At 44.4% G+C, this 17,754-nt stretch overlaps 1 protein-coding gene across 4 annotated transcripts in view; it reads right to left on the bottom strand.

The window, feature by feature from the left end:
* The window catches only part of SERBP1 (SERPINE1 mRNA binding protein 1), a 167,257-nt gene that overhangs the window by 37,106 nt on the left and 112,397 nt on the right, over positions 1–17,754 (bottom strand). For all 4 annotated transcript variants that reach the window (XM_069641941.1, XM_069641939.1, XM_069641940.1 and 1 more), the window contains exon 8: positions 8,499–8,612. In XM_069641941.1, the coding sequence (XP_069498042.1) occupies positions 8,499–8,612 (114 nt within the window). The remainder of the gene's footprint in view (positions 1–8,498; positions 8,613–17,754) is intronic.

The raw sequence follows: 17,754 nt of genomic DNA, 5'->3' as shown, positions 1-17,754 counted from the left end.
TATCGTCGTCTCCTACGTCGGGATCCCTCCCGACGGGCTGGTAGTCTTCCACGCCAACGCCGTGGCTTAAGACCTCGATCAGCTCTTCCTCAGAGGTTGAGGCCGAATCCACGACGACCTCCTGCCCGCCCCCCCCCCCCCATTTTCTTCTCCGTCGGAGGTTTCACGGGGGTCCTGTCGATGGGCATAAAAGGACTCCCTCCGCGGTGGCAGGGAGACTCTGAGCCCCGAGGTCGCCACCACTGGTGTAGCCTCCACAGGCTGAGCCAGGGCCGCCTCGACTGTTTCGATAGAGGCCTTGGCCGGATGGATTAAGGCTTTCAGCACCTTAGGTGCGCTCACCGCCTTCTACTTGGGGGGGGGGAGGGACACTGCCTCGCTCTCCCTCCGATGGGGCCTTCGAGCTCGACCGGGGCCTCTCCAGGAGCTTCGCCGGGTGCTCGGCCTTCCTCTTACCCGAACCAGAGCGTTGGCTCGTGGTTGATGGTGCCGGGGAGGATGCGCCCTGCCTGGCGCCCGTAGAGCACGACCGTTCGGCGCTCCCGGTGCCAGCAGACTCGCGGTGCTTGGCCTTGTGTTGGACCCCCGTCGCCGGGGCGTCCTCAAAGGTCTTAGAAGACCGCTCGGATTTCTTCTTCTTCTCGCCTGACGGGCTCTTCCCTTCCAGCCAGTTGGCGAGACGTTGATGGCGGTCCTTCATGGTCCGCTCCGACATATTGCCGCAAAACGCACAGTCCTTCTCCACGTGCGTCTTGTCCTCATGTAGGCAGTAAAGACAAAAGGAGTGTTCGTCCTCCTTAAAGACATTCTGAAGCTGGCATCCAGGGCAGACCCTGAACAGCTTTCCGGGCGTCGAGCTTCCCTTCTCCTGGGCCATGTCCGAGATGGGCCTGAGAAACTTCTGGAGTCCTATAAAAGCGTGGCTTGACGAAATCTTCACCCTTGAGGGGCGTAGACGAATCTGACACGGGTCCCCGTTGATCGGATGAAGAAACGGTGGAGCTTGAGGCTCTTTTTGACCGAAAAATCGAAGTTTTTGAGAAAAAACGTGAAAAAAAATAGCACTAACGCTCGAGAGCAATAGCACGAGGATCTCAACACTTGAACGTGCGGTAAAAATCTGAAGATGGCTGCCAGAGGCGGGGCTTAGGTAGAGGGCAGTCATTGGCTGTTGTCAGTATGACGCAGAGATCAGTGATTGGTTACTACTACGAAAGACAGATCAGAAATGAAACCGATACTGGTTTTTTCTTTACCGAGGATTCCCAGCCTGACAACGGGGAATATTCATGAGCATGTGAATCCATGCCAGACCCCATGCTGGAAAACCACAGTTCTTTTAGCTGAAGATCTGCAATGTTGCAAGGCACTCTTCGGGAACGATGCAGTAGGATAGCCTGGGATAGAGCTGGTCAGTCCATCAGTTCATCAAGGAACACTTCAGAAGGCACAGATCCTCGAGCAGGGGTCGTGAATGGTTGTTCCCACCAGTCATGGGGTTAAAGCACCAACAGTGGACTTCTTGAGGTCAGAGGAGTAGGGCTTTCACTGGGCCAATCACTGGAGCCGTTGCTGGTCAGCTGTAGAGGTAGTCAGCCGGTACCTAGTGTTCCTCGAATACTTGGCTCCAACAGTAATCTGAAAAACAGTTGCAGTAGTCCCTCTTTTATCCAAGATTCCGGCTCGCAGCGGGAGCAAGCTCATCAATGGTAAAGGATCTGCACCATTCAAACAGCCAGTGGTTGTCCAATCGTGGACAACCACTGCTCCCGACATCTACCCACCAACAGAATTTCAGACACCAGAGTTTGTGGATTGGTACTAGACCATCCCAGCCCCCTCTGGCTCACACAAACAAATCCAATTAGCCTGCAAAAGCAGGAAGGCTAAAGAACAATATGGCCAAAGAAAAAGTGAAAAATATGATTTGGGAATCACTTTCTAGCGGTGCAATAATACCTTAAGGGAGTGCTACTAGAAGATTGATCTCTTTTGGTGACCCTCTGGGCTTTCTTGGTCAATTGGTATCTCCTTTTTCCTCCCTTCAAGTGCAATATATAACATAGGACATTTTGTATCATTAATGCTATGAGAGGAATTATTGCGATTGCCATTTTGGTTGCAATTACTTTATTAGACATACCTCTAATGGTAGGTGGAGAGTATTGCATTCTCTTTTAAAAAAGGGATGTTGATTGGGCGTGTTTGTAATACTATCCCAGTAGGACGTATATTGTACCCATGATCCTCCACTTGTCGAGATTCCACCAATGTTTAGTTTCTGACGAGGGAGCATGAAGTGATGCGCTTGTGGATCTTCTATGCATCTGTGATTCTAAGACTAGCAAGTATTTGGTGAGTGCAAGTTGCAGATCGCGTGGTCCCCGGCACCAGAAAGACTTATGGATGATGCAGAGGGTTTTAAATTTGATCCTTGCAGCAACAGGGAGTCAGGAGGGATTTTAGGGCTGGAGAGATATGGTCCCTGGGCTTATGGCCAAGCATTGGCTCGGAAGGGGGGCCCATATGCTGATTAAGGACTACATTCAAGTTCCATTCGGGAGTTGGATTTGAAATTGCAGGGTGTAATCTTTTGGCCCCTTACATAAAGGCTTGAATGAGAGGGACTTTCAAACAAGAAAGAACAAGTTACTTTCTTACCTGGTAACTTTCTTTCGATGGGATGGTCCGACGACGTATTCCATATCTATGACATGTAATCAGCACAGCTGTGGTGATTACATGTCATAGATATGGAATACGTCGGAGGACCCAATCCCCTCGAACCTTCTTTTGAGAGGTGGTCTAAGCAGAAAGAGCAGCTAGATGCACCAAGTGAAGCCCTGAATCCAAACGTTAAAGTAGGTATAGAACAAAGTGAGAGTGTGCAGTGAATAGGATTCATACTACATGATCCACACCAAACGACAAAGCCTTTCCCTTTATTGAAATAGCAGTGTCTGGTATTAGGTTTACGTGCCTCCTTAAGAATGTCCATACACATTTGTGGTAGATTTAAATGCCAAATGTCTATAAATTCAGGAGCCAATCTGCTAAATTCAGAGTTTGAGAACATGGATGCAGTGTCGATCCCCTTCAGTGCAGTGTCAGAGAAATCCTTTAGATTTCTCATAAGTTTTAAATACTGTTGTGTGAACTACTGTTCCCAAGAATAGTAAAGTGAAATTGACTTTACTTACCGTTGCTCTTTGTAGGTCCAACACACACCATCTTATGTGGAGTGCTGGGGGGTTAACTAGAAGCCCCTTATCCTACATTCTCATTTAACGTTTTATGTTAACCTCACTACTTTAAATGATGGTGGCAGTGGTTTAATTTTCCGACCATTGTGCTTTTCTACCGCAGGCTGAATCCTCAGCATTATAGCACCCATGCGGTACCATTTTGTCAAAATTGCCCCCAGTCTTTTTTCACCATTTTCTGTTTGAGAGGTCTTTCTTGGGTTTTGCTCTGCACATTGAGCCAGGTTTTAGCCCTTTGTTAGTTTCGTCTTTCACGGGCTTCAGCCCCGAAACCCACCTCTGGCTCATGTGTGTCTGGAAAGGCAGGATGTGAGGCAGGTTTATTTAAGAAGTGCCTCAGCTCCATAAACTGTGCTCCAATTGAATGTGGCTGTCCTGGCTCCCTGCAGACTCTTCTAGTCCATTGACTTTGATATTCCTGTCCCTCATAGGTGTAGACAAGCCTGTTGTAGTCTTCTTCAAAGTTGATCTTGGCGTCAAAATTATTTAAGGGGGAAATAACCGAAAAGTCGGTTTAGGATAAACAATGTCTCTAATGTAAGAGCTCCGCTATAGGGCAACCAGTTATCTGGGCGGAAAAATACAATCTGAGGGACCTCAGCTCGTGAGGGGTTTTGGGTACACTACACGTCACAATAGGGGTAGTGTTACAGAAACGCCTATGCCGACATAACCTTTCGATCCCCGAAAGACAAGATGCAATACTATGGTTACTACTGGATGTCGGACCATATGCACAGCAAGTGATTGTAAGCAGATTAACAAGCATGAGAACAATTTTTTTTAATGCAATCTCTAGTAGCAAAGCTACAAGCTCCGCATATGCGACGACCAAGATGGCAGAAAAAAAAAAAAAAAATGATCCGAGGGACCTCAATGCACGAAAGATCATGGATACAATACACGCCAAAATGGGATTGTATTACAGGTACGTCCGGTCGACATCTCTTTTCGAAACTCGAAAACAGAACAATACTCCGCACCTATGCACAGCATGTGATTCTAAGCAGATCCACAAGCCTCAAGTGTTTTTCCTTCTCTGGGGTTGCCTTTTCTTCCGACACATTAGCCTTCTATGTACTGCGCTGACCACCAGTAGTGTATCCCGTCACCTGTGGCCCATTACTGTTTTCATACATGCCCCCCACTATGTGTTCCGCTTAAAATATTACTGAACATTTAGATACACACACTATATTAAAATCAGAGTATTTCAGTTCACCAATTTAGAGTGTTCCTTACAGGTACAAATTAGGGTTAATTGTACTTTACTACCAGCTTCTCTTCCCCGAGAGTACGGTCAGACTGCTCTGCCACAGCTACAATTTTAGAATTGTCTTTCTCCTGCTGGAAACCCTGTCATTTTCAGGTTAGATGATTTAACATCCCTCACCAGAGGGCCAAGGGAAACCCATCCCAACATATGCTGACCAGTGCTGATACTGACTAGGTGAGGGGATTTACATTTATTTGAATTCCCTGCTGCCCCAAAAGGTCAATTTAGAAAAAGAAAATCGGTTGCATCTTGTTAGGTAGAGGTTTCCAAATGCCCAAGGGCATGAGGGTGCCAACCAAAAGCTAGGCTAAAAACATAGATAGCCTATTCAGAGCAGTCAGAGGAGGGCGGAGAGCTGGTGGCTAGGTACAGCTAGTCCCAATTGACAACCCAAAAGAATACTACACAGTTGTACTGAAAACCACACTAGTGACACAAAGGAACTAGAGGCTAAAATAGGCTCTACACATTTAAGATATCACACACAGTAAACTGTAGATTAAAACTAGTTAAGGGCCTTCGAAAACAACCTTCCCACTCCTATAAAGGCATAGGTCTGGTGGCTAACCCTATACAAAGCTACAGGATGGGGAGGAAAAGGCATACCTACATCCGATACGAAAGTGCTTGGGAGGCCCACATAGCCTAAATATATACACTCACTAAGGCAGTATTCAACAGTTGTCATCATTAAGCAAAGTATGCTAATGTGTGTAAACAAAAATAAGATTGATCTAACTCCCAAGCCAAACCCATTATCATTCAAACAAACTTGGTACTAAAGATTTGTCCCTCCAACTCGTCACCACAAATTCAGTTATTAACGTATACACTGGTAAAGTGATAAACTGGATTCTCCACTGACAGAAGCCAATAAAGATCCAGGACACAGTAAACTGGTTATGATGTTCAACCTTGAGAAAACCCTCACAATGTGCTTTTATCAAACTAGGATTCCAAACATGGTGCATTTGCCAACATAGGGATCAAAAAGAGTTCATTCCACAAAATTTGACGACCACAGCCAAGTTTTACTAAACAATTCAGAGTCGGATTCCTGAATTAGCTACAAGCATGCAATCAGCATATAATTGGTTCCAAGCACTGACAATACTTTTACAACCTCCATTTAAAAGAAATGGAGAACAGCTAATTTACAAGCTGAAGGAATGCCTTTATAAAATGGAAGTTTTGTTTTTTCTTTGCACATTTTTCCAGTTTAAAAAACAGTTTAATATTTGCAAAACATGCTAGATTGTGAAAACCAGTCAACACTGCCACACTATGATCTAAAAGAATACAAGTCGCATCACAAAAATGAAAAGCAAAAGGAACATATGCTTGCAGGTGTCCAGTCATTAATTTGAAAACATAAGGATTGAATACAATAGTTGACAATACATTTGTACTAATAACCTTAGTTTCGTATAGTCATTTGTGAGAATGGTTTCATTTTAATAATGATGTAATATTGAGTTTATTTTCATACTGTTTTCTAATGTATTTACAATATTTGTATGCATTTAGGATTATAAACTAAAAATAACTAACATTTCAAACTGTTATACTTTTCAAACTGTCAAACTGTAGATGGCGCTATTGGATTACTTATTCTATTATTCAAGTTTTGTTTATGTTTCCAGTCCAACGTATGACGTCACACGTTTACGCATTCATGCGTGGTCGCCATTTTGCGAGTTTTTTGTTCGGTCGGGTTCCTATGCGTACGCACTCTCAATTTTTTAATGGATTTGTTTTTTTTCATGTTGGAGCGGTTTCTTTCTCTACGTATGTGGCTTTTTGGACGGTTTTCTTATTGTGGAATGGATTATTTCTACACCTGGATGGACGTTTCATTTGGATTAACGATTCCTGATCACTCGGATGTTTCTGCATGGATTTCCTTTTTTTGTTTTTTTTTTCCTGGAATGCTTTTTGTATTTCTACTTTTGGATTCAGATTATGGATTTCTGATGTCTTGGATTGGTTTGTTATGGATTTCGGTACTTTTTTTGGATTGCAGATTCGTTGATTTGGGTGAGTTCTTGCTTATTCATGTTAACATTTCAAGTTATAAGCTATTGCTTCTAAATAGTTCATTGATTCCATTGACTCGAAATTGTTCACTATACTCATTATTCTCTTCATAATTTTTTTTTTCTGTCTGAGTATTTTCAAGCGAAATAGTTTGTGCGATTTGTATTTCCTGTGTTTGCTCCATTTTAAGTTGTTTTAGGAAATGCCACACATTTGGGTTATTTGCATTGAATTCTTGGTTTATTTTACTGTACCAACCATCCTGAATATGGTTTTATCTTGGCCAGTTTTCCTTTACCACTCGGTAACAGTTCCATATTGAAATTGGATATTTGGCTCTCCTCCTTGTACCTTGTCTTGTAAATTGACCTATTCATGTGTTTTCTAAATAATCTAACAAATCAGCTAATGCATCCTCATTTATTGTGAAGTATGCGGTTGCAATCAAGGTTTCATAATATGCAATTACTTTGTCTTCCTGTACAAATGCCAAAGCAAATATTTGTTTTATTTGGTGCCGAAAATCACTGTTTTCAATGTATTATGTTCTTAGGTCTAGCTTTTCAATTTTTCACCATATTGCTTGCCCGAAATGAAAATAAAACATCCTTGTATGTGAGTGTTTGGGTACATTGTTTGAAAACCTTTCAGTTGACCCTGCCCAAGTCCATCACTATTGTATTCCTCGTTTTATCTGGTAATGCTTTTTTTGATTTTTGCAAATACACATCTGTATAGTTACTCGGTTTTGCCTAGCATTAACACATACACTAACGGTATTACTGTTCCACTTATTGTACCATGCATGCTATCAAATTGATGAAAGGGTTCGGACATGATTTAAAAGTTGCATCTCCGTGCCATATCGTCGGATTTCCTAGATGTAACAAATTAGTATCAGTAGTAAAAATTTATATTTTTTCATCTTTAATCTCCAATGTCGCAAACAAACTGTTCCCCATTTTAATTTTTTTGTAAAATATCAGGTACAATTAGGTCAAGATAGTCTTGTGGTGGCATCGGCAGGTTTTCTTTCTGCTGTTTTTGTCTATTAATGCTTCTTTTTTGTAGTTTTGTGTTCGGCATCTGAGCAGCTACATGCAGCAGAATGATTCCATATGTTCTGTTCACTATTGAGCTACTTGCTTCTTTTCTATTTGTTTCCGCATTTTTTTTAATTTCATTTATCGACTTTTTAATTATTATCGCTGTAGTATCAGGCATATGGTTGTGTTCTCCTGTACATCGTATATTTTCACCTTATGTGATCGCTCTTCATGTACCTTTTAATTTGATATTCGGTACATTTCCAATACGTGGATTGTTTACGTGTTATTTCTCGATTATATGTGTAGCCTTCAGACACCAATTGTTTTCCTCCCATTTGAGATTGCATATATTCAATTTTCGCACTCATGTATTTGAAATAAAGAAATGTATCGTTAATTATGGTTTCCCGACTCTAATGTGTCTTACTATTATTTCATTAGTTTCATGCGCTTTGCTTACCTGATGATTTCAGTCACGTAATACGATTCTCGCGTCAGCTTGCATTTCCTTATTTACTTTCTCTCACAAACTGACTGTTTTCAACTGTCACCTGTGCATATGCTGTCTACACAAGGTTCTTTACTCGTTGTTCCTACCCATTGTTTTAACCCTTTATCGATCGAGTTTGAGTACCATGTTGTTTAACCTTCGATACTTTTTGTTTTCAACCAAATGACTTTTTACACATGTTTTCTACCAGATGTCGAAACTTTGACTTCAGATCCTTTTGTTTGTCGGCTCTATTTTCGGTCCCATCACCTATAACCATGCTTGCATGGATGAGTTGCATTGCACACCTTTTACCAAGGCATACATTAATCAAGATTATGCAGATGTTCGTTTTACATTCAGATGACAAAATTGCTACTTACAAGATCATATGAGCGAGGCATCCCTCCAGGCATTGCAGACCTAGCATCATGGGCTGGGAAAGGTTTCTCTACCCCCGGACTGTAGGGCGCAGCTCCTGGTTCATTGGATGAAATCTACAAAATAAACAAATCTTTAGGAATGGCATCAAGCATGCTGAATAGGAAAGGTTACTTACCTGTAACAAAAACTATTAGTACATTCATAATCCCCCATAATCATTTGATACCCTTGCTAGGAAGTCGGTCAGAAAACTATCACTTGCACATAAACACAGCCTTTATGTTCTTTATTTACACTACAGGAGTTCGCTTTTAGCCTACTTGGACTCTAATTATGCCAGTTAAAATCTAACAAGGTGATCCAGTACAAACAGGACTTTGTTTTTACTTAATGCAAAGGTGTGCCTATAACACTATCCTAAACGTGACATGTATTGTTACCCAAGATCCCTCACACGCCGAGGTCCCTCCCTGGATGTTTTTTTTCTGCCATGAGGGAGCCTGAAGAGAATGCGCGAGTACAGAAGAGAACACTCAAGATGTTCTTGTTCCTTGTAACTCCAAGAGGAGAGGCAGAGTGGGCGCATGTGAATCAAAGCAGATACAATCACGAGAAATAAGATTATGGTGAGTAATGCAAGTCTTCTGATACTTGTGAATCTGCTTAGAATCACATGTTGTGCATACACTCGAGAGCAGTACCAGGAGATGGTGGGTGGATGTGTGAAGGAACGGCAGCAAAGAGATGTCTTAAGACCCCCTGAGACCATCAAAGCAGTAATGCAGAGTGAAGGTGTGAACCAAACTCCAGGTAGCTACTTAGTTAATAGAATCAAGAGGAACATGTGTGGCTCCTGTGCCACGAGTAGAATGTGCTCTAGGCGTAAACGGACACTCAGCCAGACAAACACATTTGGATGCATTTAACAATCCATCTAGATTGCCAATTTAGAGACAGAGTGCCCCTTCTCTACCAGCAGCAACAGAGACAAAAAATTGATCTGTCCTTAGTGGTTTTGTTTTATCAAAGAGACCACTGCTCTCTTAACATCCAGTGTATGGAGGCTCCTTTCATCCAAGTTAGTGGGATTCTGAAAGAAAGGTGGAAGTTCAATGAGTAGTTCACATGGAACTTGGAAATGAAAGTAGGCGCAGTGTGGGCGCGTGCATAAAACTGTATCCAGTGATTTTACAGAGAATTCTTTATTCAAGGTAAACATTTTTACAGGATTTTTTTTTTGTAGAAATATATATAAATATGGGGTGGCTAAAGAGTTAAAACAGGTGGGTAGGGAGTTAAAAACATGGTGAAACCAGGGGTTTGGGAGTGAGCCCCCAAATTTAAAAAAACAAAAAAAAAATGTTTCTGTAAAAATGTTTTGTAAAAAATACCTTGAATAAAATGTCAGTAAAATCATAGTAAACCGTATACAACCACTTTGCCCTTATGAATAGCAACACATGGGTCTTGAACTGAGAGAGCCTGCAGTTCACCAACTCTCCCAATAGAAGCAATAGCCACCAGAAAAGCAAGTCATATAGGTGAGAGCCTTAAGACTAGTTTTGTGCATTGGCTCAAGTAGGGCCTATATGTTTAGCACGGACAACATTCAACTCGAGGAGTTGGATTAGAAATAGGAGGGTGAAGTCTTTTTACCCATTCCATTACAGGGACATTCCACTAGGAGACCTTGCTCCGAGATGTGTAAGCAGAAAGGGCAGCAAGGTGGACCTTTAGTGAGTTAAAAACTCGTCCAGAGTTGTGTGTGGATGAACAGTCAATGGGGTTGATGTTGCGCGAACTGCACCAAATAAAAAAAAAACTGTACATGCACCTTTGAGGCAGCGGAAGATGCCCGAACTAGGACCTCAGGAGCCATGCTGCTAAGTTGAGAGTTTGAGGGTATGGGTGCAGTGTTGTTCACGGATCTTGGGACATTATGTTGTATGAACAAGTCAGTTTCATCTGAGGGCGAAGGGACATTCTCACGAGATGAATCATGGCAGTCGAGGCCACATTGGTGCGATCAAGATTAGTCTAACTTGCTCCTGGTGCATCTTGTGAATGATCCTGTTGAAGAGTGGACCTGGGGGAAAAGCTTAGACAAATTTCTATGACCATGTAATCCAGACACTGTTCCCTTTCGACTGTTTTTGGGGATACCTGGAGTCGTAGTGTGGGCATTGTACATTCTCCAGAATTGCAAATCGGTCGATGTCCAATGTCTCCATTCTGCAAAGATGTTGTGTAAAATGTGTTTGTGAAAGTGCCACTCATGCTCTACGGGTAGTTGCAAGTCTCTGCTGAGCTCGTCTGCCAAAGATTGTGTTCCCCTGGAATATGTTGCGACAGGAGGAACATGTGCTTGAGTGCCCAGTTCCAAATGCTCTGACAGTTTGGATAGCCCTGGAGAGTGAGTGCCTCCTGTTTGTTCCAGTAATACATGGCTGTGGTGCTGTCTGTAAGGACCAGCACAGTCTTCCCTTGCAGTCATCTCTGAAAGGCTTTTAGGGCTTTGAACACAGTAAGTAGCTTTAACAGGTTGATATGTTTGTTCGCTACTGATTGTGACCACGCCTTGAAACACTTGTGTATAGGCGTGTTACAAATGCCATAACCTTTCACGTGCCGTGTGCTGTCTGGTGAGTGTGCTCCCCACCACGACAGGGATGCATCCGTGGTGATCATCCTGAAAAATGTCTTCAGAGGGATCAGGCAATTTTAGTCTAGGAGAAGCAGAGTTCAAAAGAACGCGACCTTTAAGAAGGTCATCGAATTTATCTGAAAACCCAATGAATTCAGAAACGTTCTCCATGCAGTGTTCAAATCTTTCTCTAGTCCACGAAGTCGAGGATTAGATTTCTGGGAGTGGAAAAGCTGGTTCAGAAGGAGATGGTCTCTGGTCCTTTGTAGGGATGGAGACAAATGTGAGGCCTGGGTATAACCTGAGGGCAGACCATGGGCTTTTCGGGGTCTAGAACCATGAAGAGGGGCCTTTATGTTTCCCCCTCAATTTTTCGGCGTGGGTTGGGGAGGTTGGAGTTTTGACCAAAAAGCAAGTTGACGCGTCTTTCAATGCATCTGAAACAGGAGACCAAAACTTTAGGGTAGGCACCCTGGGTAACGGAAGACTTGGGACCATGTGGCAACCATGACGGCAGAGGCACAGCGGGCCCTGAACCTTCAAGTCCACCAGGTCTCTGTCAAAACCTTCCACGGGCATGCAGGTGCCGAAGGCTTTTTCGACAGTTCTGAAGGAGGCCACACGAGTTGTGTCTGGCCTTGGGAAGCGAGAGTGCGTGCCCTTGTTGCCAGGGTGTTATTTACCCAAAGCAATGAGTTTGGCATGCCTTGTGGGGCTCAGGACAGGCACATTGGAGTCGTCCGACTCCGCAAGGTCGTCTTCGGACCCAAAACAGAACCGTGGCTGCTAAAAGAATCCTAGTCCGACGCGCCAGCGGGAGAACGGCCTGGATACCATAGGCTGACCACTGCTTTGAGCGAATTGAACGTTTCGGGCCTTTTGAGTAGACGGGCCTTGCAACGCCGGTCTTCGTGGCCCCGAGTGTTAGGACAGTTTTCCTGAAGTCCAACTAAGGACTTAAAGTACAAGACTCCACTCCTAGTAGAAGGCCGTACCACCGGAGTTCAGAGTAACAGACAGAGCAGCCAGGCTCATTTTAGGAGGGTGACGTCTTAGCGGTTCAGTCCTCCTCGGAGGCCGGGTGCCGCCCTGGGAGCCTTGGTGACGACGGCCACCTCCAAAAGGCCTTGAAGTGACCTCTGTTGGTTACCTGGGTAGTGGAACAGGAGCGTTGGCAGTAAGAGGACGAGCCCCCGCCGAAAACCTTGAAGACATGCTCGACTTTCCTCCTGAGGAACAAAAAGATTGAGCTTTTGCAGTGTGCCCAGGGTACATGCTGTCTCTGTGTCAGTCTTGATAGCCTGGAGAGATTCATCTACGGTCTGTCCAAAAAGAGAGTCACCACCGAACGGCATGTCGGGGAGGAAATCCAGGAGCGGAGCCATCATTTACCAAATTACCCAGCCTTATCTGGCTACGATCGTTAAAGCATTGGCAGCCTTAATCGTGATGACCTTCTACCAACTGAATCAAATGTATTCCCCTCACTGTTCGGGGGTGCAGATGCAGAAGAGAACGAGTTTGACGACTTCTTCTATCGACCACAAAGTCTGGCGATGGCTGCTGACCGCAGACACTTGGGCGCACACTCCAGCACACAGTATTTCTTCTCTAACCAGTCTCTCTTCGACAGGGCTGAGGCGGCGCTTTTTAAAAGCGCCAAACCCTCATCCCAGACGTGGTCTAGGAGTGGCACTGACAGGATGAGCCTCGCAGCGCTGATAGAAGGAAGCCTTCCTTTTCCTCCGGAGTCCGTTGGAAAAGTTCTGATGCTCGGGCAATCGTGGAATGAAATGAGCCCACTTTGTCCAGTGGAGAAGCTCTCAGGAGGTGGAGAGATGCAGCCGGTTGTGTCAGTCGTTGCCGTGTGTTAGGGAGAAGTCTAGCAACTTTGCTGGATTTTGAGGACTTGATTTTACCTGGAAAGAGTGAGACCCCCCCCGAAAACCCCCACTCTCGTGTATTGAACACTGTTTTGGTTTTGGAGTCTGAAACTCCATAGGCATCTTTTACATTGTGGCACACAGCACCTTTGTGCAGTGACACAGGGAAGTCTTAGATTTCCCCATGGTTTAAATACCTCCTCTGGGATAAACTACTGTTTCCTAGAGCAGTAAAGGGAAATTGACTTTACTTCCATTTGTAACTTTCTAGACCCAGCACACACCATCTTACAGTAGGGTGCTGGAAGGGTTACCTAATATCCCTTTTGTCTAGCTTCTCATGTAACATTTTGATGTTACCCTTTCGTCACTGAATTTCGTCTTACCCCTTCGTCTCGGCTGGTGGCAGTGGTTTCGTTTTTACTACTGTGGTGTGCATTTACCGCGGGCTGCGCTTGCAGCTGCAGTAAAGCACCCAAGGGTGCAATTTTTGTCAAAATGGCCCCCCGTCTTCTTCGTCACCATTTCTTTGTGGAAAGGTCCTTCTTGAGATTTACTCTGCGTGCCAAACCAGGTTTGGTCCCTTCATTCGGTTTGCCTTTGGTGGGATTCACAAGTGAAGTCCACCTCTGGCGCCAGGGTGTCTGGGGTAGGCAGGAAGTGAGGGAGGTGCCCAAAACTGCCTGTGCTTAGTCTCCTAGGAGACCCCAATGCACTCCAATGATTGGCTGACTGTCCTGCAAGGACAGCCACCCAGCTGGGCGATTGACAGCTAGGCTGAAATGAAAGGGAGAGAACTGTATAAAAGGCGAATCTTTTGGCTTGGAAACAGAGTCGACCACTGGACGAAGGAACCCAAGAATAACTTGAAGGATGCCTGCTTCAACTCCTGGGCAGTTGGTTTGCCCGGTGAAGCCCTGCTGCAGTGCCGAGACGCCATGTTAACATCAACAGAGAAGCCCCTGCAAGGACGACTTCTCATCCTTGAGTTGGTGGGACCAATCAACTCCAGAGTAAGCCATCTGGACATGCATCTCTGAGCTGGTTAAATTTCCACAGAGTTGCTGCTGGAAACCGTAGAGCCAAGGAGAGGAACACCAGTTTGTGTGCGTTGCTTTCAAGTTGGCCAAGAGCTCCAGGAAGATCCTCCAGTCTCCAAGGAAGCAGGACTGACCGAGCCCAAGCCCCCTCAACAGAGGGGGTGACCCCAGAAGCAAGGAAAATCCATCTCAACAGCCAGGAAATGCAGTGTTGCTATTTACGGTAGACGCAAGGAGGAGAAACACCAAACAGCCACTGAAAGTGAAGTTTGCCGGTTGCAGGTTTTGACCACCCCAGTGCAATGCAGGAGTCCCCAGACGTCGTCCTTGTCCCCACGACTGAGGTCCAGGAACAGTGAGATCTGCAGAGCTGCACAAACAGGAGTCATCTGCTGCATCTTTTCTTCATTTTAAAAAAGGTACTGTACAAAGTCAGAGAACTTACATCTTGCTGTAGAGTTGCTTGCATCTTCTACTACTCACAAGTCTAAGAGCTTGTAGCCCTACATTGATTCATCTTTTTCTTCAAAGACTTCTGAAACATTGTGCAAAGACTTTTCTAGTTACCTTCAAAGAAGTGCTTCAGCCTATCTAGACTCTTGCCTATCGACTTTGGCTTAGCCAGTTTGAACTGAATGACTCTTATTGGGAGAATCTGAAAGCATTTGCCTGCTTAAGAAATATTTGTGGTATCTTGTTTGCTCTAATAATCTTTTCCCCCTTTGCTTGCTCTTAACTAAATCTGAATGCCAACAGTAATACAACAGCACCCGTATGCCATCCCAAATGGGCATTTACTGATTCAGAACAAGAGAGTGTATAATTTTGTAGTATATTTGTGTGGTGTTTTACAGTGCTCCCTTCCGAGGAAGGCTTATATTAACTGGCTGGTAAATAAATCAATAGTTGTTTTATCAAGAAACCCAGTGTGCAAGTGTCTGCTTGAATACTTGTCACTGAACCTCTGTGCAACTCTCCTACAGATCACATTGACCCCTCTTGAGAGAAGCCTGGTTACTCCTCCACACTACCACCCTGTCTAGTACAGACTTCTACCAAAGGTTGGGTTACTACTGCCAGGTGGTCAGGGTTGTTGTAGTGTACCCTAAGGGTACTGCATACAATCTTGCCTAACAGCATGTCCTTCCGAGTCTTCCTATGAGGGGAGGGTAATGGCTGCTGGTGTGGAGGTGTAGGGTGCCTCCTCTTATGCTGTGGCACCCCCAGTGTCAACAGGGGTCGAAGCTGGAAGTATCTCAAGAGGCGCAATTGGCATCAGTCTCTGAAGCTCCAACACCAGAGTGCAGAGGTTCGAAAGAATGTCCTGCGATAGATCTCTGGGGGTAGGATCACTGGGCCCAGAGCCCCTGCCCTTGTGCCTACGAACATAGACGTCGCTGACTCCGGCTGGCAATTCCTAGACTTACTCCTCCTCATCCCCACCCTCTTCCGGGATACAGTGGACGAAAACTATGTCCACCTCATCGGAAAGAGATATTTGTGCCCTGGAGCTCTTCCACACCCCCGCCCCTTTCGGGTCCCGAGGGGTCAGTCTCAGGCTAAGGTCCAGCATGCTCTTCTCTTGAGTATTTTCTGTCTTGGCTGAAGCCGCTCGCCTGGGAGGAAGCGACACTTGGCTGCCACAAGGGTACCCTGGACCAGGTCAGCCCCCGTCAAGACAGTTTTTCTCAAGTTCTACCAACTTCAGAAAACATTCAACTGAGGGAGTACAAGACGCCACTCTTAGAATAAGACTGTATCACCCGAGTACATGGTAGCATAGACAGAGCAACCAGGTTTATCTTAGGAGGGAGAGAGGGCTGTAGATCAGTACAAATGAAATTGTAATACAAATGCCCCAAAGAAACACTGAAACACTTGTAATTATATATTTTTTTTTAAATACTATTAGGCCCAGTTAAAATCTAGGGGTAAATAAGCACATATGAAAACACAATTATGAAAACACTATTTTAAGTACAAACACTCAACTACAGAAAGAGCTAGCAGACCTAGACAGGAAAGCAGAGCTACTACACAAATGGATTGCAGATACAATTGACAAGATCGCCTCGGAAAAACCATTCACCCCACCAAAAAATAAATAAAGGGCAAAATGGTTCACCCAACTACTAAGCACCATGAAAAATGAAAACAAAAAGATGGAACTGGAATGGAGGAAAGGATACAACCCAGACAAAATAAATAAATAAACACTTCCACAAACAAATCTGTGCATAAAAGAAGGAAATTCAAAAGCCGAAGAGAAGGCATTATGATGACAATCGCCAATGCCACCAACACACAAAGAAATGTTTATCATTAAAGAGATGATAAACCAACCAGGCTGTGACAACAACCCAAACCCCTCAGAGAAACTCTGCAACGACCTGGCAGACCACTTCAAGAAGAAGAAAATAAAAAAACCAATGCCATCCGATATATCATACAAAAACAGACCAACCACAACACAACCAAAAGAACCTAACGGAACCACAGCACAAACGCCAAAACATTCCTGAAATATCAGCAGAGACATTCGCCATGTTGGTAAAACATAGCAAGAAAGCAGGATCACCCATGGATCCCTGTCCCCCAGACATCTACAAATCAATCCTCGCACAAGGAACACCATCAGAATATTACAGAAACCTAAATCTATCACTAGCAACAGGAACTGTACCAAGAACCTTCAAATCAGCATATATCAAACCACTTTTAAAAACACAAGTGGCGATGTCGAAGACCTCTCCAATTGCAGGCCAATTTCAAACATTCCCTACCCAGCAAAACTCCTTGAAACCTACTTATACAAACTAACCCAAGAACACGTAGAAAAACACCACCTGCTAGACCAAGCTCAAGTCGGTTTCAGACCTGCAAGAGGAACGGAAACAGCACTACAATCCATCTGGGACGACCTAAAAAACTAATGCGGACGCAAACACAATCTCAGTCCTTATTCTGCTCGACCTCTCTGCAGCCTTCGACACAGTATGCCTATGTCTTCTAGTCTTTTGGTTAGGGTGTCATGGCTAAATCGACAAAGCACTATACATTCCTAGCAGACAGAACAGAAACCGTATGGATTAAACCCTTCAAATCCACCACACGAGTTAACGACTGGAGTGCCACAAGGATACTCACTATCACCACTGTACTTCAACATCTACCAGACTCCAGTTATCAGAATCTTCAAAAAATACAACATTACATGCTACAACTACGGAGATGATACTCAAATCATCTAAAAAATAGAAGCCACGCAAGTCGATCACTCAACCCTAATCGAGTGTGTAAAAGAAGTCTTCAACTGGATGAATGCCAACAATCTGAAAATCAACCCAGGAAAGACAGAAATCATGATCATATCCAAAAACCAAGAGAACGAAACCACCATCCCGTGGCCAACGGAAAACGGGAACTGCACCATCACCATCTAAGGTAGTAAAAAAACTGGGAGTCCTGATGGACAACCCCCAAATACAATCAAGAAATGCTTTTTCCTACCTTTCCTCAACGCACAAAACACTCACAATCGTCGCCCTGACAACGTCAAGAATCGACTATGTAAATAGCATCTGCCTCGGAATACCAGAATACCTCCTGAAGAAACTACAACGATCCAAAATACAGAAGCCAGACCACTCCTCAAACTATCCAGAAGAAACCCCATCACTCTGGCCCT

Source organism: Ambystoma mexicanum, chromosome 1q, assembly GCF_040938575.1.
Source record: "Ambystoma mexicanum isolate Mex_15411 chromosome 1q, UKY_AmexF1_1, whole genome shotgun sequence".
In the NCBI taxonomy this organism is placed as follows: Eukaryota; Metazoa; Chordata; class Amphibia; order Caudata; family Ambystomatidae; genus Ambystoma; species Ambystoma mexicanum.
Note: the sequence above shows the minus strand (reverse complement) of the source record. Positions and strands in the feature narration are given on the sequence as shown.